This window comes from Platichthys flesus, chromosome 19 (assembly GCF_949316205.1).
Source record: "Platichthys flesus chromosome 19, fPlaFle2.1, whole genome shotgun sequence".
Classification (NCBI taxonomy): Eukaryota; Metazoa; Chordata; class Actinopteri; order Pleuronectiformes; family Pleuronectidae; genus Platichthys; species Platichthys flesus.
In genome coordinates this window covers 11,252,978-11,278,253 of record NC_084963.1, presented here as the reverse complement: position 1 = coordinate 11,278,253, position 25,276 = coordinate 11,252,978, and the positions used below count along the sequence as shown (strand labels likewise).

Genomic DNA, 25,276 nt, shown 5'->3' with positions numbered 1-25,276 from the left:
GTTTGATCAACCAAATGCAGCGTGCATCCATTCAGCTTCCACCTGTGAATGAAGACACCAGCCACTCGATGTGTCCTGTTGGAGTGACTCCGTGTTTGTTGACTTGCCTAACGGACAAGATCCTGATGCAGCAGGATCAGCAGCGAGAGCTTTGTTTGCTCTCGCACTGAACTCTTGAGTCAATGTGTCTAATTATCTTGGATAGAGAGGTTTGTGTTAGCTCGCTACCTCTGAGCAAACACGGCCTGAACCCAACTCAAACTCGAGGGCGAGCTGTTCCCAGAAAGGTAGGGTTGCCAGGTATTTTATTTGCCGTACTGTGTTTTCCTGGCTGCACGTGGTGTGTTGTTTTTCTCTGGTATGTGCTGGACTTGTTCGGCAGCATCCAAGATTTGCATGAAAAGCCAATAAATATTGTTTGACAAAGAGAGACTAAATTACAGCATCTTGCAAAAAATGTAATGTCATCCCAAACGTCTTTTTTTAAGGAGACATAACTCTGAAACTTAGACGCACAACATCAGAGTATGAACAATCTCCTCTGGGATTTCCTATGAATCCCATCGTCAATTGTTTCAGCCTATAAACATCTTGGAGAATTTGCAAGTTTACATTATATTTGTAAGGACAGTACACACAGTGTTATACAGCATGTCAGTCTACTTCAGCTAAAGTGAAATGAAACATTGCCTTGTGGGTGCATGCGTGTGTTGTGGGTTGCCTGCTCTTATTGCAACGCAGAGATGTAATTTTAAACCCGACATGCCCATAATGCTTTGCATAATTACACATAGACAACCTATGTGGTAAAAAAAAAAAATCTTCATTTGAAACCAAATCCACTTACAGTGTGTGTTGTGAAACAGGTTGAGCAATAAGACGTGAATACGTGTTATTATTGGATAAATAATTAATCACCCTCTCTGTGTCCCATTTCAGTGGTAGCTAATCTATGCTGAAAAAATATGAAGCACATTTCCTCAGGTTCTGTACATAAGCAAACTTTTGAGTTAAATATTTATAATTAATTTAAATGTAATAATTTACTGTTGCAAATTTTTATCCACTGAAATAATCAACAGGTTACTCTACTACATTTAGTTGACATTTAAAGTAACCACTAAATATTTAGATACAAGGGGGGCCGGGGGGCTGGGGGGTAAAAAGTTCAAATTTGAGAAGCTTGTAAAAGGGACATTTAGTCATTTTTGTTTGAAAATGTCAATAGACTATTGGTTGATAAACTGGTAATACCTGTATATATCTGTATATCAGATAACTGGTTGCTCATTGAGCCGTGCTGAGAAGGGGGGACATCGTTGCCCCACAATATACGACTGGTCCTGGGCCCCCTAAACGGGTTAATCCGGCCATGCTTTTACTCTTGCAGGCACTTGTACTAAAGTATTTTGTCCTGATATTCACTTCTTCCACTGCTGCAGCTAACACATAGACTAATAAAGGGTTTGTATCCCCACCCAGGTGCCTGCAGGTGACCCCTCCAGACACAATGAAATAAAAGTGGAGAGTTATTCCCACGTCAGGCGCTGAGAGGAGATGCGCTCCTTCACCCACATCTCCACAGGAATAACAGTGAGGAAAGGTGCCGTTGCTATGAATACAAACAAACCTCTCTCTCTCTCTCGCTCTCTCTCTCTCGCTCGCTCTCTCTCTCTCTCACACACACACTCTCCCTCTCTTTTTTCTCTCCCTCTTTTTTTCTCTCGCTCTCTCTCCCCCCCACGTGATGTTTTTTCTCGCTGGTTGCCGGGGCGACGTGGGCGTGTCCAGTGCGCAGACTGGTCCATCTCCAGTGATTTAAGGATACCTCTCTCACGCGGTTGTCTCAGTTCAGGCTGCCGCTTCCCTGCATGGCAACAGGCGCGAGGGATTCCCCCTCTCCCGGTCCGTCGCCTCTCTGTCTTCCCATTCAAATATTATAATTCAAAGAGAGATACTTCAGCGTTCAAAAGTCCGTGTGTCTGGCGGCGGCTGCCCGGCGCGCCCATCAAGTGCAACATGTCCTGGATCCTGGTTTGAGACGCGGAGGCGCACGGAGCAGAAACTTTTACGCCCGGGGGATATTTAACCACGCACCCCGCAAGGTGACACCGAGGACGGGACTCCACATCCAGATTCTCACTGATGAGGTGCGGGGACCTGGAGAAACTTTTGTCCGCACACCATGTTTGCACTCAAGGAGCGCGCGCTCTGCTGCGCCAGGATCGCTCCGCTCCACGAGGATTTACCATATTTCTCTATTTTCAATTTCAGGCAACCTCCCAATGACGTCGAGATGGCTTTAGGCGGAACGCTTCTACCCTCCATATCCACGTTCGCCAGCGGCCCCTCCGTCAAGAGCACATCCATAGGAAGTGCCAATTCAGTGAGTATAGCCCCTTTATTTTCGTGCGTAAAAGCGGTGGCGCATCATCCTCCTCAGCCGGTTCTTGGAGCCTGGTAGTGGAGCTGTTTTTCCTGTGTTGTTATGTGCACGGTCAGGGCTTGACACATGCACGCTCTGCTGGGGCGTGCACCGGTTTACACAACCTTATCCATTAGGGTTAACGTCTGCAGAGAAAACATCCTGTCGCCCAGTCACAATACGTGGTTGACTGTTGTAAAAGGCTCTCGCAGGAAACTCCTGAAGAATTTTCTACACGGTTCGCTTTCAGGACAAGTGTTATTTACCTGCTAGATGCCACTCCTAGTGCTTTACAATGCAGGTTTGTTTGAATACGACAAATCTGTATTCTAAGGAGTGCCAAAGAGACCTACCTCTGTAGCTGAGCTGGCAATATAATCCACCTATAGAGTATAGATCCAGGTTCCTTCCTCCTTCAAGCAGTAATCTCTCTTTTTTTATCTGATATTTTTAACTATTTAGAGGAAACGGTGATTTATAAGTAGGAATGACATACGCAAATGTTATTTCCTTGACTACTGTCTGTGGCTTCTAAACAATAACAGTAGTTCAGTCATTAACGCCTCTGTAACTTTCCTCTAGAGATGGAAGGAGGAGTTGTCCCATCTTAAGAGACCCAGCGTGCCAACCGGAAGCAACTGTACCGACCCAGACCATCCCACTGCCACCAGCACAACAAGCCCCAGCATGTCCAAGAAAGACATAGAGCTAGACCTGGACTTGGACTATGATTTTATACTGTCCAACTCCATTCTTCAGCAGCAGCAGCAGCAGCAGCAACAGCAGCAACAGCAGCAGCAGCAGCAACAGCAGGAGGAGACCATGGCGTGCTCCTCTGGCCAGGCCTCGTCTCCCTCTCCGGGCTCCTTCTCCTCTTCTTACCCTCTCCCCTCCCCTCAGGGCAATTCCAGTGAGCTGCTCTACACCATCCCAGACATCAGTGATGTTTCGCCCTCTGGAGGCTTCGTGGCGGAGCTGATGAGGCCGGAGTTGGACCAGGCGTACCTGCACCCCACTAGCCTCCATGGCAAGTTCGTGGTCAAGACAACATTAGACATGGGAGAGTACACCCAAGGCCTTACCGTGAGCAAGGCCTGCGTCAGCGCCGTGTCAGACCCGACTCCTTCGCGTGTCTCGCCGTCCTTTATATGCCACAGGATAAAGCAGGAGAACCCCGGCAACTGCACCATCTCACAGCCGATTGACCTCCACCTGGGTGGGGTAAACTCTCACGGCAGAGGAGGCCAGCAGCAGCGCCCCAGCCACTTGGACCTACACAGGTTCCCTGGCGGAGGGCGGCCCATGACGGGCAGCAGGTTATCCTCATCCTCATCCGTCTCCCCAGACCATCCTCTGAGCCGGGAGCACCAGGTGTTGGGGCACCCCCACTCTCAGATCCCTCTCGCTCCCCAGGGATACCACCATAGCTCCCCACAGGGCTACACCTCGTACCCTCAGCAATCTCCCATGCAGTACCAAGGTGAGGCCACGTTTCCTTTTATTCTTTCTGTACTTTCTTTTAATCTATTGGGGCTACAGAATTCAGTCATTTAAATGTTAGGATTTCGTTAGAAGAAAAGTGAAAGAAAATGAACAGATACATATAAAGCAGCGCAACAGGGACATCTTATACAACCTGAAGGTCTTTAATTATAACAACTGCATCCAATGGCATTGAACAGAACATCCTCTTGTCAAAATAAAGACAAGGCCCCATAAAGATCATTTGTATTTAATTTTCATTAGACCAGTGTTGCCTTCATTGCTTAAAAAATGTCACTTAAATGTTTTTTTTCTTGGTAATGCCACTGTTGTGAATTTTTACCCAGCTGTGCTATGAAATTAAAAACTTATTTGTTTGTTTGAGAAGAAAGCTGCTGTTTTCTAAAGCATCTTAAAGGTGCATTCAGTGATTCTCTCATAAATGTAGCTTTCCTTTCATGAAAGCCCAAAAATCCTAAATCTGTGCGCTAATTCCACCGTGCTATAACTTATATAATTTCTCTGTATGATCAGGTAGAATATTGACCTTGTCCGTGATCGTTTGACCCCCACAGACCCCCTCATGATCTCCAGCGGGGACTGCTTGCCGGAGGAACCAAAGCCAAAACGCGGCAGGCGCTCCTGGCCGAGGAAGAGAGTCGCCACGCACACGTGTGACTACGTTGGCTGTGGGAAAACATACACAAAGAGCTCCCACCTCAAAGCACACCACCGCACACACACAGGTATGTAACTGCATGTTCACGTTCTGTCATCTATGTTTCTTGTTTTCACACGAAGCTTATATTCTCACAGCTGATGTGGTTTTAATGTAGGAGAGCTCTCTACCACAGCTTTTATTCATTCCTGGCGCTTTAACTGTTCAGAGCTACATAGTCAAACAACCTTGCCTGTTGCACGGGGGATAGATTGGTGTGGGGTGGGTGGGTGTGTGTGTGTGTATGGGGGGGGGGGCTGGGGGGTTGTTGAGCAGGTGGAGTGAAACAGGTTGATACTGATCCCTGCTCCAATGCAAACTCCAGGCCAGAGTGGTTTGACCTTTGTGCACAAGCTGCAGGACAGGATGGACCTCTTTTTCCTCCTGGAGGTGGGGAGGGTTGGGCCAGTTTAACCCTCAGGGCCGGCGTTAACCGCTCCATGTGTGTATTGTGTTTCCATCAAAGGGGAGAAGCCTTACCACTGCGACTGGGAGGGCTGCGGCTGGAAGTTTGCACGTTCGGACGAGCTCACGCGCCACTACAGGAAGCACACGGGCCACCGGCCGTTTCAGTGTGCGAAGTGCGACCGGGCCTTCTCCAGGTCAGACCACCTGGCTCTGCATATGAAGAGACACCTATGAGATCCGGTTGGTGGAGCAGACTGGATTGGCGATGGGTGAAGGCTCCTGAAAAACAAAAACGTTGGCACAAACCCAACAGATTTGTGACCTACACTTTTTTTTAAACCTTAAATTTCCCTCAAGCTTTTGTCAAGCAGCAGGACAAGCTGTGGTGTTCACGGCAAAGACCATAACTCGCCTATAACAGCCTAGAATTTCTCACAAGACTGATCCCGTCTTCTCACGTTGTGCCGGTGACTCGACGAGACCTCTCAGCCAGGGTTGTTAAAGCCTACGAAAGGGACCAAACTGGAATTCGTCTTATTTAACCGACAAAACTTGGAAGGACCAGGTGCCAACGACTTTTAACTGGAAATGTATTCTTTAGTCAGGGAAGCCAGAAGCAGCTGACACACGTCATCAGAGGCCTTCTACCAGCAACATGCCATTTATAGGATCAGCTACACACTGTTCTAAATACTGTATTAATAAATACATCTATATTTATATACACATTTCACCTGCAATGCCATTAATTTCAGGTACAATGTTAATTTATACAGAATGGTGCTCAGCGACTCTGGAGAAGGTTTTCTTTAAAGAAAAAAAGGTACCAAAGATAAAAGGAAAAATATACCAATAGGTGAAAACTATGAAAAAGTGCCATATTGTTGTTTGTGCGTTTCTCGGAAACCTCTTCCACAATCTGACATAAATCAGGTGAACACTTCACTTTTGAAACAGTGATGGCAATCTTCAATGCACTGCAATTGCAAAGTGCAATAATTTATATGAGACATTCATATTTTTGTATGGAATGAGTAACTCTGAACAAAGATTTTTTTGTTTATAGCCTAAATATGTAATATAATCTTGAATTTTGTACATTTGTAAATAAAATTGCTTTGTTATTGTTTTTGTATTTTACAGTATAGTAAAATAAAAATGTATTTGAAATAAGAAAACAAAGATGGTCTTTATACCCTTATATGAATCTATGACATTATTATTCATTTCATTGCAAGGAAAGCAAACAAACATACATATTTACGCCTTGAAATAAACAACATTAGCTGCATAGAAATGCCAGGCATGATAAGTTAGTTTTAGTTTTAGTAATTGTATATTTCCCTGCCTGTGTAATGGAGAAGCACGTTTAAATGGCACCGATAGCTCACAGCTAGCTCACACAGAATATCCCCCTGATAATCACGAGATTGCCGCGGGGCAAACTAACACAATGTTGCCGTTAAAAAAGGATTTTCAGAAAATACACTTCTTCAATGTCCTGTTTCCATGGGTTTCTCTTTCCACCTGTCACTGGGAAGAATGGGGAGGACAACTGAGTTCCCGGCTGACATTCAACGGTGACACCAGATCTGACTGGCACTAAGCTCAGGGAGCACAATATGAATGAAACCTGTGAAGATGCTGCAGTGAGATAGTGGCTTGATATGATTCTGCTGAATGATTATTATCACAATGCATCATTCTTTGCAGGCTATGTGCGTACTGTATTTATCTACATGTATTGAGTTACAGCAAAGTTGTGTGGTTATATTATAATATAGAAATGATGTACATGACGTTCTGCTGTGTGTTTAATGTGCACTTAACAACTGAAAGATCAACTTGGAACCAAAAGAAAGCCAGAGTAATATTAGTTATAGTGTCATTCACATTTCAATATTTGCACATCTTTAAATGATCTTTTAAGATATATATACTACAAACATCGTTAACTTGTACAAAAATGTTAATCTTTTCTTTTTAAGTTACCATCCTTGCTTTTTCCTTATACCCTCCCAATTTTATTGAGTGTATGGTAGAATAAAGGGTTAGTTTTGAATTCATTTATATATATTTTGACTATAAAGTGTGGTGACATCTATAACTTCATCTATTCAAATTTAAGTAATGCATGTTTCGCGAGATGATATACTTTGAAAAACAAGCAACTTAATTCATCAAGAATAAAAACCAGCAGAAAGAGAATAATTTACATCCTATTAATAGTAAAATAGTCAAATGACAGAAGAATGTGTTTGCAGTGATAATTATATGTGTATATATTTAAACCTTTCACAAATTTATTCAAATGCTGTTAAAGTTTGACAATTTGTGTTATTCAAGTTAACACATCTTCAGGATGGCAAACAGAGCTTGGTATTAGTGACTTAAGGAAAATGCCATGGTCTATGTTGCCCCCTAGAGGTCAAATCAGTATATAACACACTAAGGGTTGGTGGTTCATTTCTTAAATCCTTGTGGAACTGCCCTTAAGGTACGTTGAAAAATAATCCAACTGACTGAAAACTGTGGGGTAAGAAAACCAAAATATTAGGTGTGGGTTGGATGACACCAAAGAAATAAAATAATGTCCTAAATACACATTTTCTGAGAGAAAAAAACAGTCACTAAATTAGTCGAGTTTCTTTGGTGCATGGTGAACCAAGCACAATAACTTTACAGTCTATTGTATAGAATTACTAGAATGGGACCAGGAAGTGATTGTAAAAGCCATTCACTAACACAGAAAGATGTTTAGGGTTAAGTTGTCTTTTAAGACCACATTCAGTTTTCTGCCGTCTGACTCAAACACAGCAAAACAGGCACAGCTTTCATTTATCTTGAAAACTTTATTTCTTTTCTGTAAAAATGACAGTCACTGCAACTGAACCCCATCACATGTAAACTATACACATGTTTAAATGCCTTCATATATGTGCTGCAGTCCAGAGGTCAGGACACAGCACCTGTTGATTAACGTGTAGATTCAGGATGCTGAACAGAAAAAAACAACCAGTGCCGGAAATGTTGTTTGATATCCACAGCTTTAATTTTTTTACATCTCCATTACTCAATTAAAAAAAAAAAAACGAACAATAGTGCATGGATACCTTTCAGTTGTACCCCGCCTCACTTATGAAACATACTGGCATTGCAAACAATATTGACTTAACTAGTGTTAAAGAAATCAATAGCATGCAGGTGATTTCTGATGCACAGTCACTGTCCCTTAATTGTTCGTCCACTTCAAACTGATCATAAACAACAGCTGGTCATAAGGTGATAATCATCCAGTGTTATTAATGGAAAGTATGGAAGTGGTGAATAAAACTTTTGGAAATGCAAAAGGCTTTGTTGTACACAAAAAGTAGAGGAAGAAATAAGGAAAATAAATCGGAAGATGAGGATGGCTCTTTCAATCATCAAAGGTCTGTTGTAAAAGGAAGTTGGCGGCCAAGTCCTCGTTCTTCTCACAAGCAAAGTACGCCTGTATAACAAGTCCTTCTGGAAATCCTAAGGCTTTTAGCTGGAAGTAAAGAGACATGTTGCGAGTTAGACCAAAAATATAAAAAAAAAAAAAAATAACAGTTCGTTGGAACTGTTATTAAGTTGGAATAGAGCAAAAGAGAAAAAGGAAAGAGGATTCGAGCAGCATCACTTTTACACTTCTTGGCCAGATAGGTCATATTATGTTCCTGCTCACCCTCTCGATGGCCTCCTTCTCCTGCGGCGTGACCTGAATGTAGCTGGTGTGACTTCCGCCCGGTGAACTAACCCCCATTCCTCCGGTTCCTCCAGATCCACCTCCGGATCCACCTTCTCCACCGACTGGCACAGCCTCTGTACTGGGCTCATTCAGCATCTGGATGAATTGCTCTTGGTTGCTGCTGATCTCCTACAGTGCAAATGAGCAGTTGAATCAGACTATGGAGGCATGGAAACTATTCACGGTTGCCTGGACCTTATGAGTTAGCTCTCGTCTTTCTCTCAAGACATTATGGATATATAACGTTCACAAGGATAGGACAGACGGGAATCCCAAAAATCATAATGCCTTTGCCTTTCTTCAACATTCTCTAATAATAATCCAATAATAATTTAAAACGAGACATCTATGAGGACTTCACCTGCAACAGCTCAGGGTTTTCTCTGCCGATCTCCTGCAGCAGAGCCGGGAGCAGGGCGGCGTTCTGTTGGATCAGCTGTCGCATCACATGAAACTGGGGCTGACTTCTCAGGAAACTCAGGGGATTGGCTGAGAAGATAAAAGTATGAGTCAGATAACAGATAAGCAGCAAAACGCAACAAGACAGACATAGAAAAGTTAGAACAGACCCTAAGCACTTGCTCACTGAAGCTGATGGCGTGTGCGGAACAGTGTGGGCCATTTACCTCCAGCACCTGAAGAGCCAGTGTTGGCTGGGACGATAATTCCGCCTGTCGATGCAGCTGAAATCCCGCTCACTGGAGGCACCACCGCATCAGAACCGGTCACATTGCCCTGATCTCTGCCCGGGATCCCCTGTCAGAGATTAAAACATTTCACATACACTGAAGAGCCCAGGATCCAAAAATTCGGAATTACATGTAGTCCACGAGGCATTTAAACGCACATTGCTTGAACATTGCACAGGCACACTTGTTATAGAAACAGGCTCTTACGGTAAGCAGGTACTCCACAGCTCTGTCTGGGTTGTTGAAGCTCGCTCTCAAAGCTGCCACCACCTTCTCCCTCTCGTAGCCCATGAGCATCATCTCGTTCACCATGGCATCATATGACGGGCCAGTTACTAAAGCAACACACACACACCAGCACATGTCAGTGATGGCACCAGAGAGCTACCACAATACGTGTTTGCTCAGGTTTTTTGTGCAGTCCCTTCCTACTTATTATTGACAAAATATAAATGTGGATAATAAATTACTTTACTTTGGCACAAGAAGCTGTCAAACCAAGAGAAAAAATACGTAAAATATGAATAATCTCAAAACACAAATGCCACAAGGAATTGAATAAAATGTCAAAATATCAACATACTGTAAGACAGATGCTCCCACATTTTTAAGTAACATAACACAAATAACACAACTAACATTTGACCCAATGACGTGAGCTGTGTCTATGGCTATAAACAAGATGTAACTGAATATCTTTAAGATCTTTTTAAAACCACTTCAAATAAAATCTAAATTTAAAACCAAACTTGTCTTAGAAAACACAGCAAAAGTAAATATATGAGCAATTATTTTAGCAGTTATATTCCACACCATTGATTCATACAATCCCAAGTTAAAAAGGTCACAGTGTGGTTTGCTTCATAAGAACTTCCAGAAACTGGCTTCAACCACGAGAACTCGTTCTCAAGCCACTTATCGTAAAATTTGCATTTCCCGTGCTCATAAACTAGTGAGCAGGCTTGTTAGAAAGGCATTAGCTTTCATGAAAGGCATGAACTTAACCAGAATAATGCAAATTACGTGGTATCCCGAGGTGGTGATGGGCCTAAACAAGGTAAACCCATCCGGTCTATATTCGAGACAATTAATACCGTTTAAGGCCTTTTATTTGTAAAATAGAATTTAAGAGATTTTAAGATTTATTAAGAATGTGCGGCCACCCTGGTTGAGCACAAATTATATACATAACATGGGAAGATAATTACAGGAGTAAACAAAGATTTATCCCTCTTCTGTGTCCCACAAAAATAAACAACCCATATCACTGAATATTCACATGAACCAAATTATTTGACAACTAAAGGATTTTCAAAGGTCAGAGCATATGACCATAAGGAATTGTAGGATTATGTTTCGGCTGAGCAGCAGTATCAGACCTTTTATTGGTTAAGACACGTCAATATCCTTGTGCAATGGGGATCAACAAGAAATATTTTGAGGCAGCTAAATATCAGACTCATAACTACACATCTGTCAGAGCGAGCACCAATAAACAGTCTTAGGGTTACAAATGCAGCCTTACCTAGATTTGAAACGGCCTCATCAAGTAGGTTTGTGTTTGTTGATGCCTCAGAGCTTCTGCAGGAGAAGAAAAAAAGAATTTGATTGAAACCTGTAGTGCAAAACTTCTTGACACGCAGAAAAGAGCTGTTTGGTTTCAGACAAACATGGACCGATCTTTACCCGACTGGGGAGGAAGCCGGTTCAGCAGTGGAGGACCGCCTCTCCTCTGGTTTCTCGTCTGCAGAGGGGCGCTCGATCGTGTTTCCAGAGACGGACGATGAGGCGGAAGGTGCTGTGGGAGTTGTGGTGCTGGGAGCTGAAGTGGAAGGCGAGGATGAAGGCTGAGGGGTGGACGCTGCTGTTTTAGGCTGTAAGAGAACATTTCAAATATGAAAATATGTCATTACTGGGTTACGGGTCATACGAATGTTGATTTTAGTCTATATACGGCTATGCACCATAATTCCAGCAGAGTTCTGGAGAACTTTAAGCCCTGTATCGTACATAAGTAATATACACAGAATGAAGATTTGGACAAGAACGTTTTCTATACCTTCAAAATGAGAAAATACTAACAACTGCTGAGCTTAAATACAGCCATTTTGAAGAGAAAGGATTAGTGTAAATTGCTCCTTTCTTTCTGAGTGCAGCTAGAAACAAGACAATGTGTAAAGATGCTCTGATCTTTGTGGAGTTATGTGCAGTGTGATACAAAGGAGTAAACCAGAGCAGGTGCATGGACTACACTGACCCCACTCAGTGACAGAGCTTCTTGAATCTTTCAGTTCATGTGAACAAAAACCCTTGTTGACAAACTGCAGCGGCTGATAGTGGGAAGAGAAGGTTACAACCCCTATTCATAGTTCTATAGTAGCCCTACCCATTGCATTCAAGGACAATATGAGCTACAAAAACTAAGCCTGATTATACAAATATATTAATTAATAAAGAGGTGATAAAATCACTTTACAATACAATGATCTGCCATTTAGGGGAAAAAAACTTTTTAGATTTCTGAACCTTTGTCACCATGATGACCACAAAGTTCTTCTCATCGATCTTATACTCCTTGAGGGCTGTGTCATCGTTGAGGATTTTACCTGCGAAGAGACAGAAAAAGGAGTCACAACTCTGTGGGGTTGACCCACCATGAACTCTGAAACAACATGTGGGGACGTAACAAAAGACGGTATCATGTTGTATCATTGAATAGAAGATTTCTGAGCTGATATGTCGCCTGCTTTTGTCACCACATATGGTTCTTTTTGTTCTATTGCAGGGGCGGGGAACGTTTGGCCTAAGGGTCGTTTATTTGCAGCCCAAAAGAAAACCTCTCAAATACAAAAAACAATTCCCCTGACAGAAATGTATATTTTTATGTGATAAAAGAAAATAACACAAAACGGTAGATTAACACCCTTAAGGGTGGTTCCCCTCTAGCTGTATGCCTCTCAGGTCACAGTCAGGGTGACGCAACACGCATGTAAATGTGTGCACCATCACTGAGAGGCATCATGGCGATTGTCAAGAAAAGTAGATGCAGAAGGTCATGCTTTCCAAGAGAAACTGACTAAAGATTATTTTGTTGTGGATGTAAAATACAGACACGGTTATGCAGGTAAGTTTTATGGTTTCAAAGTAGTTTCTATGAACACATTCTGCATTTGAATGTGTAGGTGAGGGAAAAGATTTAAGGGCAGGAATCCTTCTGGTTTCCATTTCTAGTTTGACCAAGTAGGCTTTGGTTGCTCGCAGGTAAACAGCCCATGATGTGCAGAGCAAAAGAAGCGGAACACATTGACCAAAATGCAATTATTGTCATGTCTGCATTGATAAACAGATAGATGTTAATAAAGACTAGCCTATACGTTGTTTTACAGCTACAAAAAGTATCTGTGATTGTGTTTTGTGTGAGAAAACTTTCGACTTAAATGATAAAAGAAACTCGGACTGTAAACACAGGACAGCCAATGGAACTGTTTTGGCCCTGATATCTACTCTCTACACCAGAAGCCCCAAAATTTTGGCTGTTGCACCAAGATGCCAATTTGTCAACAGGGAAAAAACTGTTGGGCTGCCTGATTTCCAGATAATAAGCTGAAACCTCATCCAGGAGGAGAATTTGTGAAGGATCCATGTTGCCACATTCAGCAGCAGACCAGGTAAAATTGTCGGAAACAAAGAGCATGTCATTTTGTCTCCAGTAATTGTCAAAAAAAATTGGATATCTGATCTGAAAGCACTGCCTGCTAATGATGGGTTTCAGTAGTATCCAATTTGTTAGTGTTAAACCTCACAGAATGTGGTCCAAGTCCAAAATACTGCCAATTACGCATTTGATACCAAATCCTCTCGTCACATCTTTTAAGTCAATATTTGTCTACACATACTAGCATTCTTGTTTTTAATCTACAAATGTCACCTCCCCTACAGCTCTTGCACTTGTATCAGCACAGTCCTGCCTCCAGCCAAACAAATTTATCTTCATGTGACCAAAGAATGTGCTGCCAATATTTATCAGACTTCTCTTCATGTTCCTTGGCAAATTTTCATTTAGAATTCTTGGAGGCCATCCATAGCTGCCGACTTTGCGCAATCTCCTTTACACCGTCTGATCAGTCATCGAAAAAACATATTGCAAAGATAAACCTTGAGCCAGAAGCAGCTTCCTGTCTGTTACCCAAGGGCAGATTTTGTAAATAGCAAATTGTGCATGGCATCATTTCCCTATCAGGACAATATCTGAATAATAAATATAACCACAGCAGACAGCGGTAACGTACCGGCATAGATCAGCTTCTGTCCGGCAATGGAAAATATTTCCTTTCCCTTCTCTTGTTCGATCCTCTCTTTTAAAGTCTTCACCTGTTAGAAGATTAAAAAAAAACAGTTTTATACGTTAGGACATTGGTGCAGCGCTGGTTACACAACTTTAGAACCAATTAAAAAATAAAAGTACAAAGTGTGCAGAGGGTCAACTACTGGCAGCGTCATAAAACTGCAGTATAGGATATGATACTGACACACTGAAATCATACTGAAGCTTAAACCTGAATCCAGGTTAATAATATGCATCTTTCATGTTTAATGTTGATATGAAGGCTCAATGAAAATGAACAGAAAGAAAAATGTGGAAATGAGAAGTTTTATTAATAAACTGCAGTAACCATCAGACCTCAGTTAGTAATGATCTCAACATTAAGTTTAGTGCTGGTTCACTCTTAGCTAGCATATTATACCTGACTCATTGCATTAAATGGCTTTAATTAAATGCTGCTAACTCGCTAATTTTGACGTTTTTGACAGAAAACGATGACGTAACCCTTCACGAACACTAAAGGCTACAGCTAATGCTAACTTAACCTGTCATCTTTTCTTTACCCCATCTGGAGCATGAAGTGGGCTACGGCTAAGTGCTGACGATGCAAACTATTTTCCTGCTCAAGGCATAATAAATAGCGACGTTCTCTCTCAGACTGGGCGTCAAACATCAGCCATGGTTCCTCGAACAGTTGGGAGATTCTTTTTTTTAACGCCGACTTATCTATGAGTCCATAAAGGGCCATAGAGATGAATGACTCGCTTCCAGGACATACCCCGCTCCCACTACACCCCCTTCCCCACAGACAGATGCATGGTTTCAACTCTTTACCGTCTCCTCCTCGTCGATGTCGATTTTAAACGTCAGCTGCTGGAGGGTTTTCAAAGTTATCAACATCTTGTCCACCGAGTTTGTATCCCCGCGACTGGTTTCAACGCTGTGGGTCTAACTTGCAGGAGTCTTGTGTGTTTTTGTTGGCTCATTAGAAACTGTCAGCCGCCATGACTTCACGTCTTTCTTCTTCTGGCGCGTGACTCGGTCAGGCTACAGCTCCCCCGCCGGTTCCACTTCAGCATCGCATCTCGTGTCACGCAGGAAAGGAGTGTTGTGTTTTTCTGCTATTATAAGTTATTTCATAGGTTTTTAAATCACTGATGCATTAACATTGTCAACCTTTTTTTTTCAGTGTGCATTATAAACTGTTAAATGTTTGTTATTATTAAGCACTGCATCAAATCGTACAAGGGGATCATATAATTTGTATTCATCTGCGAAATAAATACCAGATTTCAGAGGACGCAAGAAGTCGCAGATAATAGAAACACCCAAGTTAAGTTGAGTTTGGTATTTGTGAAAATAATAATTATAGTAGTGATAATAATTGTATAATTTCTAAATCCACATTACACAAATGCTTTAGAATGGCAATAAAACAAAATACTAATATTCCTCCATTGTTTTGGAGGAAAGTATCACATTGATTAATATAATCCGGTTTTAATGTCAAATTTACTGATTTTAAGGTGATTATTATATGCAATTCATTTTCATCATTTGCTTTTATCAGCTTTCTCAGTTTTTTTAAACTTTGTACAGCATTGGTGAAATTACTATGAAAATCAAATGTATAATAATAACAATAATGATCATAGACGCAATTACTACACTCTGCCCGGAAGCAGACTCCAATTCAGCTGAAGACATGACAGAGCAACAACTCAACCATGCAAGTCAGTGCACTGCAGTACCTTCAGTGTGGCTGTTGGGAATTATTTGACAAATCTGACATCTGGATGCTGCTGAGACTGTAACTGTTTATGAGTCGATTCATCTTTCTTTCCAACTGCCTTACCCTGTCCTTCCTTGTGTGTGTGTGTGTGTGTGTGTGTGTGTGTGTGTGTGTGTGTGTGTGTGTGTGTGTGTGTGTTTGTGTCATCCAGTTATTACATTGTGAGCAGTGCCCTCGCCTGCCTCAGCCTGAGCTCACTCTCACCAGGCGTTCCTTATGTGGCTTCTCTCAGCAGCAGCAGTGTCCTCCTTTCCCCTCTCCCCACCGGTGGCTGTGCCTCTTGCTCTCGTCTCCAGGGGTCGTCAGTCTTCCATCGGCCCCCACTGAAGTGGCGAGCAACAGAGATTGCTGTCTGTTCTCAGGTGACTTGGAGATATTTTTAAGTGACGATGTTAGACATGTATAATAAAGACTTAGCCCCTTTCAAAATAGACAGGAAGAGGAGGAGGAGAAGAAGAAGTGCAGAGGGTGTGTGCGCTAGAGAGAGAGACCACCCCAAGGGCTGCTTTTATCTTGTTTTTGTGATGCAGTAAGCAAGACAAAGGAGCAGTGACACATGGAAGCATGGCTGACCTAAATGACTTGTGGTATGTAGGGTGTAGGAAGCTCAGCACTTCATGCATGTACACAAAACACACCCTCACCACTGCCATTTGCAGGGTCCGTGGTACTGGTCAGCAGAGCTTTTGCAGGGTGTGTAGAGGAGTAGAGAGAAAGACAGAAGGGTGTGACACAGAGAGAAGGCTGCTGAGATGCCTTCTCAGCCCCGGAGCTATTTCCTGTGGACAAGCTGCCGGCTATTATTGGTTGCTCCAAGGTCTCTGTGGAAAGGTCTCGTATATGTCACAGGGAATTGGAAACATGTTGCAAGAAAGCTACAATGGATAACCATGCATGATTAAACCAGTCACTAATTATCACAAGCACAGTCTAGAGCGATATACGGTCACATTGTGCAGCTGCTGAGGCCTTCAGCTAAATACTAACATGTGGATACTTCAAATAAAATACTTCAATGACTCAAATTAGTCATACTTGTGAACGTTTCTTATGACAGAAGCTATGAAGGCGGACACTTGACCAACAAATGTAGTTGCATTTTCCACAGTAGTCCACTTCTCATTTGGGTTGCCGTGGTTTCCCAACAACAGATGCAGACCTGGTTGACCCGCGCGACATCAGACAGTGTGACTCTCCTATTTGCCGTTACACTTGAAGTTTAAGGGCCTTGACATGCAGGAATCCACTTCCAGCCTCATGTGCACCCCATGCTACAAAGAAAGTGATGTTATCCACTGAGAACATTTGATAACAAGTGGTGGTCAACACGTTAGATGTCAGAGGTAGCGATCCCAAGCAGCAGCAACTTCAAGCAACATGAGAAGCATGAAAACTACCATGGGCTTAAGGAGGAGCTAGAAAAGGTGTGGAAAGTGAAGGCAACATCGGTGCCTTTGGTTAACGGAGCACTCGGAGCTCTAACCCCCAAACTGGGAGAGAGGCTGCAGCAGACTCCACGAACAACATCTGGGATCTGTGTCCAGAAGGACAACTAAGATACTGTGCAGAACCCTCAGGCTCCCAAGCTTCTGGTAGAAGAAACACAAGCCTGCCCACATGGGAAGAGTGGGGGATTCAAATATAAGTATAAAGCTATATATAGTATATTTATAAATTATAATACACAATTTTACATTGTGACATCATGTAGCACACAATCAAAATCCAATCAACCATTATCTGATAACTTTATTATCAAGTTAAAAAAAGACAATGAATTACAATATTTACAGAATATCCAGAGATAAATGGAATAAAATTGTAAACAATCATTCTAGGCAACATCACAACCCACCATCAGGTAATCAGATTTATATGGGAAGAAAGGCAAGAAGGAGAGATTCTAGTGTCAAACTATGGAGACAACAGTCTGAAAAGAGAAATGCATCAGAAAGAAACTAAACATATATACAAGTATCCAGTGTGTTGTCAGCAGGGGTTTAACTTTGGGTAAACTGGGGGTATCACAGTCTATGGACTGCACACAGTGAGGGATTCATAGCCATGTTCTATTAAAATGATCACAGAACGACAAATCATTTTGGGATGACAGCTTCATTACCCAGACCGAACCAGTTTAACATCTGGTTTACGCCGGGTTTTCAAGCTGCCGTACAAAGCTCATTACTACAACAACAGTTTCAAACAGTTTTACTTTCAAAGAGCTACGAGCTGGTCCTGTAAAACAGGAAGAAAGGGTCTTTGAGATTCAGCACCAACTGAACTGGTTTTAAAGGTAATAAACAGGACTGAGGAGCAGAGTGTGGCTGCTGCACTCCCTCTTTTTGTTGACAGTGTAGACTTAAGGGTAGGCCTCCTTTGAACGAGCTGATGCCCTCACAGGCCATGGATAAAAGAGACTGGAGCGTCAGATTTGAGATTAGACATGAGCACGCTAGATTTCAGAGGGATATATAGGTCCACCGTCGACTCAGATGTTGGCCAAGCACAGAAAAAGTCCAAGCAGCTGAAGACATTTTTTCATTTTTTCTTGTCTCTTACATCACCATGCATTTCTTTTTCAAAATAAAAGCCCTGGCTATTCATTTTCAGAGAACTGCATCATTTTCCTTCATGTGTTTAAATATCCTACAACCACACTTCTCTTCACATCTGCTCATTCCGATTACAGTACAAAAAAGGAGATATTTTTCATTGTAACCAGACATTGTACAACAGCTTAGTAATGTTCGATTGGGGACTCAAAAAATCCCGGAGGGTTATCTATCATCTTTAAGATTTCTTTTTTTCTCTTTTTTTTAAAGCAAGAACACCTAAACGAAAAAAAAGGGTTTAAGTATCCTTTCTGAAACACCACAGTTCAAACACTTAACGAGTAGTTTTTGTTTTTCTATACATGGCTGCAAACATGTAGTTTACCTGGGTTCCACGCCTAGAACTCTAATTCTAAAACTCCATGGCCCAAACCCAGATTTCCCATTTCCATCTAATGCTCAGGAAAGACAATCACAGCAGCAAACGCAGCAGGCTTGGTAAATATTTTGGTACCAAGAACGCGACTAGATCAACCGTGCTCCTCTACAAGTTTTAGGCTATCTGTCATTTAAACGTTGCTAATTGGTCATATTGGAATTGGGTATGAATTTGACTTAATTTCTCTTCACTTCTTATAAGGCTTATGGGCGTTCAAGCAGCAAATCCCAGCAAATACAATCTCTGCCTTTTGTCAATATTAACACTAAAATGATGACTTTTGTCTCAGAAGAAGTGCACAAGAACGCAGGCTGGGACACTTGTGTCAGTACAGGGTGAGAATTTAAAAGGGGCTTACGCTCGAGGGATTTGACACCTTTAGAAAAGTCAATCATCAATAGTGTCCAAGTGGCACATATACTCAATATATGTGGAAACCAATGATATTATTGGCCTTTTGACTGAGTCAGACTTGTCTTTTCAGTGTAACCTATCAATCGTGGATGAAAAACGTGACCATGTCTGCAGCATCATTACTTTTAGGAGGGCTGACTGTGGAAGCAAACATGGCTATACACCTCAACTCATTGTCACATGGATTTTCATTTGATAAAAGAGAGTTCCAATAAAAGTCAATACATCTTACATTTTTTTGAGTAAAAACAATTCAATTCTATTCACTTTCACTGGCATTTCATTTTTCGGAGAACTAGAGCTAATCTCATCTGACATTGGCTGAGAGGAGGGGAACACCATGGACAGGTCGCCAGTGTATCACAAGGCCAATGTCCAGAGACAAACAACCACTCACCCCAACAGTCAATTTAATGTCTCCAAATCACCTAAGCCGCATCTTTTTGGAGAGTGAGAGGAAGCTGGGATGCGAAACCTCCATGCTGTGAGGCGCCAGTGTAAACCTCTGCACCACCATGCTGCTTCTTTACCACTTGATGTACATATATTATCATGTATAATATTTTTCGGCACATTTTCTTGCTTCAATTTGAGTACATTTAGTTGATACAATTAAGTCTGAGCTAACTAATCTGAAAAGATCTTAATTTAATAGTGACTCCCATTAGGACGAGTGAAACCAGCTGTTGAGGCCATCAATTGTTGTGGGTTAAATCCTGATTTTTTAAATATTTTTAGAGAAAGTTAGAGATTATCCTCGTTACCTGACAAAATTTGGGACTGTTTTCTTAAAATAAATAAAATCATCATGTGGCCATTAGTGGAACTGCATTTTAAGGCACTTGCATGCTGGCTTCAGCGCCCAGACATGGTCTGATCCCACACCCGGAGGTATACACCACATGGATCTCAGATCTCTCTCAACCATTAAAAGTCATTAAAGGTTCAGTGTGTAAGATTTAGATGAGAGGACTCTATTGGGCGGAAATTTTATATAAAATAATCCTAGTGTTGTTTTTGCTAGTGTGTGATCATATAAATTGTATGAATTGTTCATTTTTTTTACCGTAGAATGGGCCCTTTATATTTAAATATTTGTACATTTACATCGGGGGTGGGTCCTCTCTACGGAGGCAGCCATGTTTTTGACAGTAGTCCAAACCGGACAAATGAAGGCCACCTCATGTTTGGAGGGGGAGGCGGGGGATGCGAGGGTTATCCAGCTGCAACATGACACTTCGCCTCTAGATGTCACTAAATTATACACACTGAACCTTTAAACAAGTGTGGATAAACTAGATGAACTGGATTCTGGCACATCCCCTGACATCCGGTGTTTTGCTCTGAAAAGACAAGGCTAATCTCTGTCCCTTGGTCAAGTTGCCACTACTGTTAAAACCTACGTTTATGTTCCAGGATACCTCATAACGGATACCTCATACGGCTGCAGTCATGATACAACATATTTCTGTCGTTATTTTGATCTTCAAAGTCTCACATCCGGTAACCTGGATTCACAAACAACATGGTATCGAACAAGGAAAATGACATTTTACAGTATTACCAGTATTTCCAATATTTCGTTTTCAGTGAAATTTCTAGACAAAAACATACTAAAGGTGCCACAGGCTGAAGGCTTATACGCAGTATAATATTAAGGGACCGAAAATATAGCAATTTGCTACAAACATCAGGGGAAAGTGTCGGTAATTTTAAAAATGAATAAAGCATTTTGCTAAAATAGATAAGGTGCGACTCTTCCTCAAGGAATACTTCTACACATTTAACACAAGGCTAAGATGAAATAAGTTTAACATTTTCAACAAGAAACAAAGACAGTGGGGCCACGGCTGTAAATGCTTTCGTCGTCTTGTTTGTTTCTTCTAGGTCAATTTACAGTAACCCCGTTTTGGATGGGCAGGGGGAGTGTAAAAGGTGCTTTCAATAATAAAATGCTTAAATTTAGTTTTATCATTTTTGACAAAGTTATTTATAAATAGCTTGATTTGTATCTAGGTGGGATCGTTCACTGTAGATTTGACCAGAATGTCAGCAATAAAGAGTTCTGTTCACTATTGGTTACCAATATATTAAGATCTGTCCTAGGGGACCGCTCATTTAAAGAGCTCAGTCATTTTAATGCAGCACAACCTAATACGTATATATATAACGTCTAAGATCTAATAATGATCCAACTCATAAGAAGTCACTTTTTTTTTCTGTTTCAATCTTTTTTTTTTTTCCTCAGTGTTGATCCTACCCAACGTTATCATTTTCTAGAACAATATCCCAAGAGCCCACAATCTGTTCAAGCAAACTGTTGATCCTTTTTGGTGTCAAGCATTTCATTGTCTTCCATAAACAGGCTTTGACTTCTCAGTGACAGATCACCAGGGCTTCCTTCCTCTGTTCTGTTGCCGGAAAGGTCCAGTCCTGTGTCCACCAGGACAGAGGAGCCAGTGGAAGATGAAGCGGAGGCCTCTATTGCTGAGGTGGCGCTGGTGTCCATCTGACTGTTAACCGTCCTAAAAATACACAGAGGAAAACATTTTGGAGGACGACATCAAAGAGGAAGAGTTTGCATAGCTCACAGAAACATCAATGACAGACCACCAAATCCTCTAGTTTCGTCCTCTAATGGCTGGCTGCAGTATATTTATATATATTTTTTTCTTTTTCAAAGATGATTTCTGTTACGCAGACTTCATATGATGTCACCAGTCATAGATGGCAGCATCCATATCCAAGATATTTTGGCTTCAGTTTTGCACAGTGGGAGGAACGGGACATGCGTCATCCATCTGTATTTACAGTGATTGGTAAAGATATGAATAAAATGACAGAGATGGCTGAATTTTAAATACACAGATACACTAATAAAATAAGACTAAAAGTCTACAGCCATGGTCGTGACCGGCTAGGACCAATCTGTAGACACAGTGGTGCTTTGAGCTCAATGTGCCAACATAGTCACAATGTTTACATGTAATGATGCTTACCATGGACACCACGCTAAAATGATTAGTTTGTTAGAATCTTCAGGTTTAATAAATAGCACTAAAAACATAACACACTTGAAACTTATAAGAAAGAGGCTGGTTTAGCAGATATCCAAAGTCCTGTACAAAACTTGACCCAAAGTTGTTAAATGTCAACCTGAGGGGGACTGAATGAACACCTGTGCCAAGTCTAATGGCAATCCAACCCCCAGCTCTCACCCAAACAGAGCAGAGAGACAGAGAAAAAAGAAAAGAGGAAATATACTAACATGCCATGTCGAAGGACGTGTCGTTCCCACTCGATGCGGTCGGTGAAACAACGGCCACAGAACTCGCAGGGAAGACGCTTCTCTACAGCGCTCGGCCCACAGCTGCTGCTGCTGCTGCTGGAGGGAGAGGCAAGGACGTCTGGGAAACATAGTTTGAATGATTGGTTAGTCTAACTTGTTTATTTCCATTCATACAGTACTTGAAAACAAAAGAAATATTTATGGGTACATTTGATTCATTATGATGTATTTATGTTTGATATTTACCTTGTAGGCCAGTCCTTTCTTCCTCCACCCCCTTAATGTCCTCTTCTTCCTCCTCCTCCTCTTCCTCTTTGATGTCGTCCTCCATCTCTTCATCATCCATCACTCTCTGCTCAGCCATCAAGTTCTCCATAATCTCCAATCCTTCGTCATCATAAAGCTCGTCCTCCTCCTCTGCAGCCAAGTCTCCGTCTACGACCATATGCATCATATCTCTCTCCTCTTCCTCCTCCGCGCTGCTCCCTTGTTCCTTTATCATCTCCAGCTGGTCCAGGTTGACGCGGCCCATCAGCTCAAAGTTGCGGATAACCTGATCATAAACAGCAGGTCATTTATCAGGTTGGTGCAGTGGGATTGGAGCCATGTTGTCTTTGAGAACTCACTTTCATTTCATTTGGGTTTTTTTATTTTCTAATGCAGCTTGCTAAAGAATTAGAAATAATTATTAGATAATGCTCCGTCTTATATATTATGTTTTTTCTTGTCTTGTCGGCCGTAAAGTGCTTTACAGTTTGATTCACATTCACTCACACATTCATAGAGCACTTTTCAAACACTGTCTGCACACCCTAGGGTGCAGAAGACTAGAGAAGCCTGGGATCAAACCGCCGACCTTTGGCGTGACCCTGTGTAACAATTACCAGAGAAACTGAAAAATCTAATCCTGATTGTTCTAAACTATTATAAATTCTTAAGCTGATTAATGCAGTTTCTTACAACCTGGTGGAGACACTTGAGTTTGTTTCCCGTTGGTTGTTTGCTTCTTTATACATCAACTACCAGATTAGCTTAATAAGTTATATACATTTTAAAACCTGATTTAACGTTAAAGCAATAGTAAATAGTAAGTAAAGGTTTTTTTTCAGAAGCAGACTCTTCAACAGTCACTATATATTTTCAGGCAAAGAAACTGCATAAAAAGTTTCTGGATGATTTTTTTCCTCCAAACTACCAAAAGAACAGAGTCAGCAGTCTGTTGAGTGAGAGGGCCAGTCTCTTGTCACCGGTCAAAAATGTTCATAGTAAAAAAAGCCTTTGCAGATCGCCTTTAATAAAAATCGACTTTAAAAAATGAACTTCTCTCAAAAAGATGTGTATTGTATATTGAGGTGATGAGTGGATCAGAACGACCTGAAATTATTAACACCAACATAAATGGAAGGTTTTGTTACATATCTTGCTCCTCTGATTGGTCAAGCACGTCAATAAATCATTAGAACGCTCCTGCCACGAATAAGCTCTTTCCCTCTATCTCCATCATTCTTCCTTTTAAAAGCATATACTCAGGCTCCCAGGGTCCACATCAGCTATTTAAGTGTCCACCATGGAGCAATACATTCATCATATTCCAATGGCAAGAAAATAAAAGGATTTTACTGCCTCGTGTGCAATTAAAACTCACAACTTGCTGAGTGGCTGAAGAAGTTGTTAAATGATTGCCGTGTGTATGGATGATGAATGATTCAAGACTTATAAATTATGGCCTGGCTCCTTGAAGTTAACGGTCATGCTCAAGGCCGATTAGAAATATCTACAGCCTGCTGCTGTTTGACCTTCATCTACCAAACATCTTTACAAAATGATGATGTCAATGAGGACGGTGCTGAAAGCCGAATTTGAAAGTGTCAAGCTAAATATAATAAGAAGGACTCAGGGAATGCATTACTAAAAAATGCTTTCTTTTTCTCCTTTGTCTGTCAATTTTTCTTGTTTTCTTACAATCTCCATCTATTTTGCAAAGCTCCTGACCCTCTGAAGTCTTTTCTCTCCTGGATGTAATGGGAATATACCGACGCTTGAACAATCTGATATTTACCACCCACTCCTCCTATTCTGTTGCATCACTCCAATGATATTTTGTTATATTTTTACACGTCAAGGTGAAGAGCAGAGGTCAATTTTGGAGTTATTGGTTTGTGTGTCTTTAAGAGGACAGAAGTTTAATGTAAAAGTGAGACAGGGCTGAGCAGAGGTGTTATTGGGTCAAATTAAATACGGCGTAAAGTTTATATCCTCTCATTCTCGTGACTGACTTTATGGTCCATTGTAATTAGATACTCCTAATTATTTCCCCCCTAATAAAGTTTAATGACACATGTTCAAAAAATACAAATACCACACACACACACAAAAAAAATGTTGTGCAGCAATCAACTCATTAATGTTGTTTTCTCTGCCTAATTTTAAAGCGCACTGATTAGGATGTTAATGGGGAGGTGGAGTTACTGAGTGTAGCTTATTTACATTTCACTGATATCAATGTACTTCAAAGAAAGGAAGTATCCATGGATGATGAGGTTTCATGTGATTATAACAACTTTGACACTGTTATCCATGTAGGTTTGTTGGAAACAGACAAAATTCATTTGACTCACCTGATTACATTATTAAATGATCTGTGTGTCTTGGATCCAGCATAGACTTTATATTAAGATGGATGACATGACAGCTCCACAAAATGATCGTATATTGATCGCCACCTGGTGGCTGGCTGCAGTATAGAGCATAAACTCCGCCTCCACCATGTGAGTGGGTGGGACATTGACCACACTAAAAAGTCAAACTGCAAACTCAAATATATTTAAGTGTTCGGTTTAAATTACTTATTTACAACGACGTGATTGGCAGCTGAGACTCTGATTTTTAGCAGCTGATTGGTCGAACGTGTGCACCAAAGGGACTTTGTTACTGTTCCTGCAGCCGATTACTCAGGATTTGTTTGATTTAGG

General features: G+C 41.5%; 3 protein-coding genes across 3 annotated transcripts in view; 1 reads left to right on the top strand and 2 right to left on the bottom strand.

Annotated features, from left to right (window-relative positions):
* The first annotated feature begins 1,842 nt into the window (after window positions 1-1,842).
* On the top strand, window positions 1,843-6,162 carry klf4 (Kruppel like factor 4). Its single transcript, XM_062413439.1, has 5 exons — window positions 1,843-2,150; window positions 2,275-2,386; window positions 3,008-3,905; window positions 4,483-4,653; window positions 5,092-6,162. The coding sequence occupies exons 1-5, from the start codon at window positions 2,146-2,148 to the stop codon at window positions 5,265-5,267; spliced, it is 1,362 nt and encodes a 453-aa protein (XP_062269423.1). The 5' UTR covers window positions 1,843-2,145; the 3' UTR covers window positions 5,268-6,162.
* Window positions 6,163-8,061: 1,899 nt separating this feature from the next.
* rad23b (RAD23 homolog B, nucleotide excision repair protein) lies at window positions 8,062-14,853 on the bottom strand. The gene is made up of 10 exons (XM_062413137.1): window positions 14,650-14,853; window positions 13,781-13,862; window positions 12,018-12,097; window positions 11,178-11,365; window positions 11,017-11,072; window positions 9,699-9,826; window positions 9,429-9,558; window positions 9,164-9,291; window positions 8,740-8,931; window positions 8,062-8,562 (listed from the first exon to the last, which is right to left on the bottom strand). The coding sequence occupies exons 1-10, from the start codon at window positions 14,713-14,715 to the stop codon at window positions 8,452-8,454; spliced, it is 1,161 nt and encodes a 386-aa protein (XP_062269121.1). The 5' UTR covers window positions 14,716-14,853; the 3' UTR covers window positions 8,062-8,451.
* A 2,485-nt stretch (window positions 14,854-17,338) lies between these two features.
* znf462 (zinc finger protein 462) overlaps window positions 17,339-25,276 on the bottom strand; it is a 44,251-nt gene continuing 36,313 nt past the window's right edge. Inside the window, exons 11-13 of the mRNA XM_062412654.1 lie at window positions 22,551-22,857; window positions 22,284-22,422; window positions 17,339-21,540 (exon numbers count right to left, since the gene is read on the bottom strand). Of these exons, the coding sequence (XP_062268638.1) occupies window positions 21,324-21,540; window positions 22,284-22,422; window positions 22,551-22,857 (663 nt within the window). The 3' untranslated portion in view covers window positions 17,339-21,323. The remainder of the gene's footprint in view (window positions 21,541-22,283; window positions 22,423-22,550; window positions 22,858-25,276) is intronic.

Excerpts from the sequence above, each read along its gene's own strand:
- klf4 (XM_062413439.1), top strand. Across the intron at positions 2,387-3,007 it reads CCATAGGAAGTGCCAATTCA|AGATGGAAGGAGGAGTTGTC; the intron begins GTGAGTATAGCC and ends ACTTTCCTCTAG. Across the intron at positions 3,906-4,482 it reads ATCTCCCATGCAGTACCAAG|ACCCCCTCATGATCTCCAGC; the intron begins GTGAGGCCACGT and ends TGACCCCCACAG.
- rad23b (XM_062413137.1), bottom strand. The coding sequence starts at position 14,715 with ATGTTGATAACTTTGAAAACCCTCCAGCAGCTGACGTTTAAAATCGAC. Across the intron at positions 12,098-13,780 it reads ACAGAAGCTGATCTATGCCG|GTAAAATCCTCAACGATGAC; the intron begins GTACGTTACCGC and ends GTCTCTTCGCAG. Across the intron at positions 8,563-8,739 it reads AGAAGGAGGCCATCGAGAGG|CTAAAAGCCTTAGGATTTCC; the intron begins GTGAGCAGGAAC and ends CTTTACTTCCAG.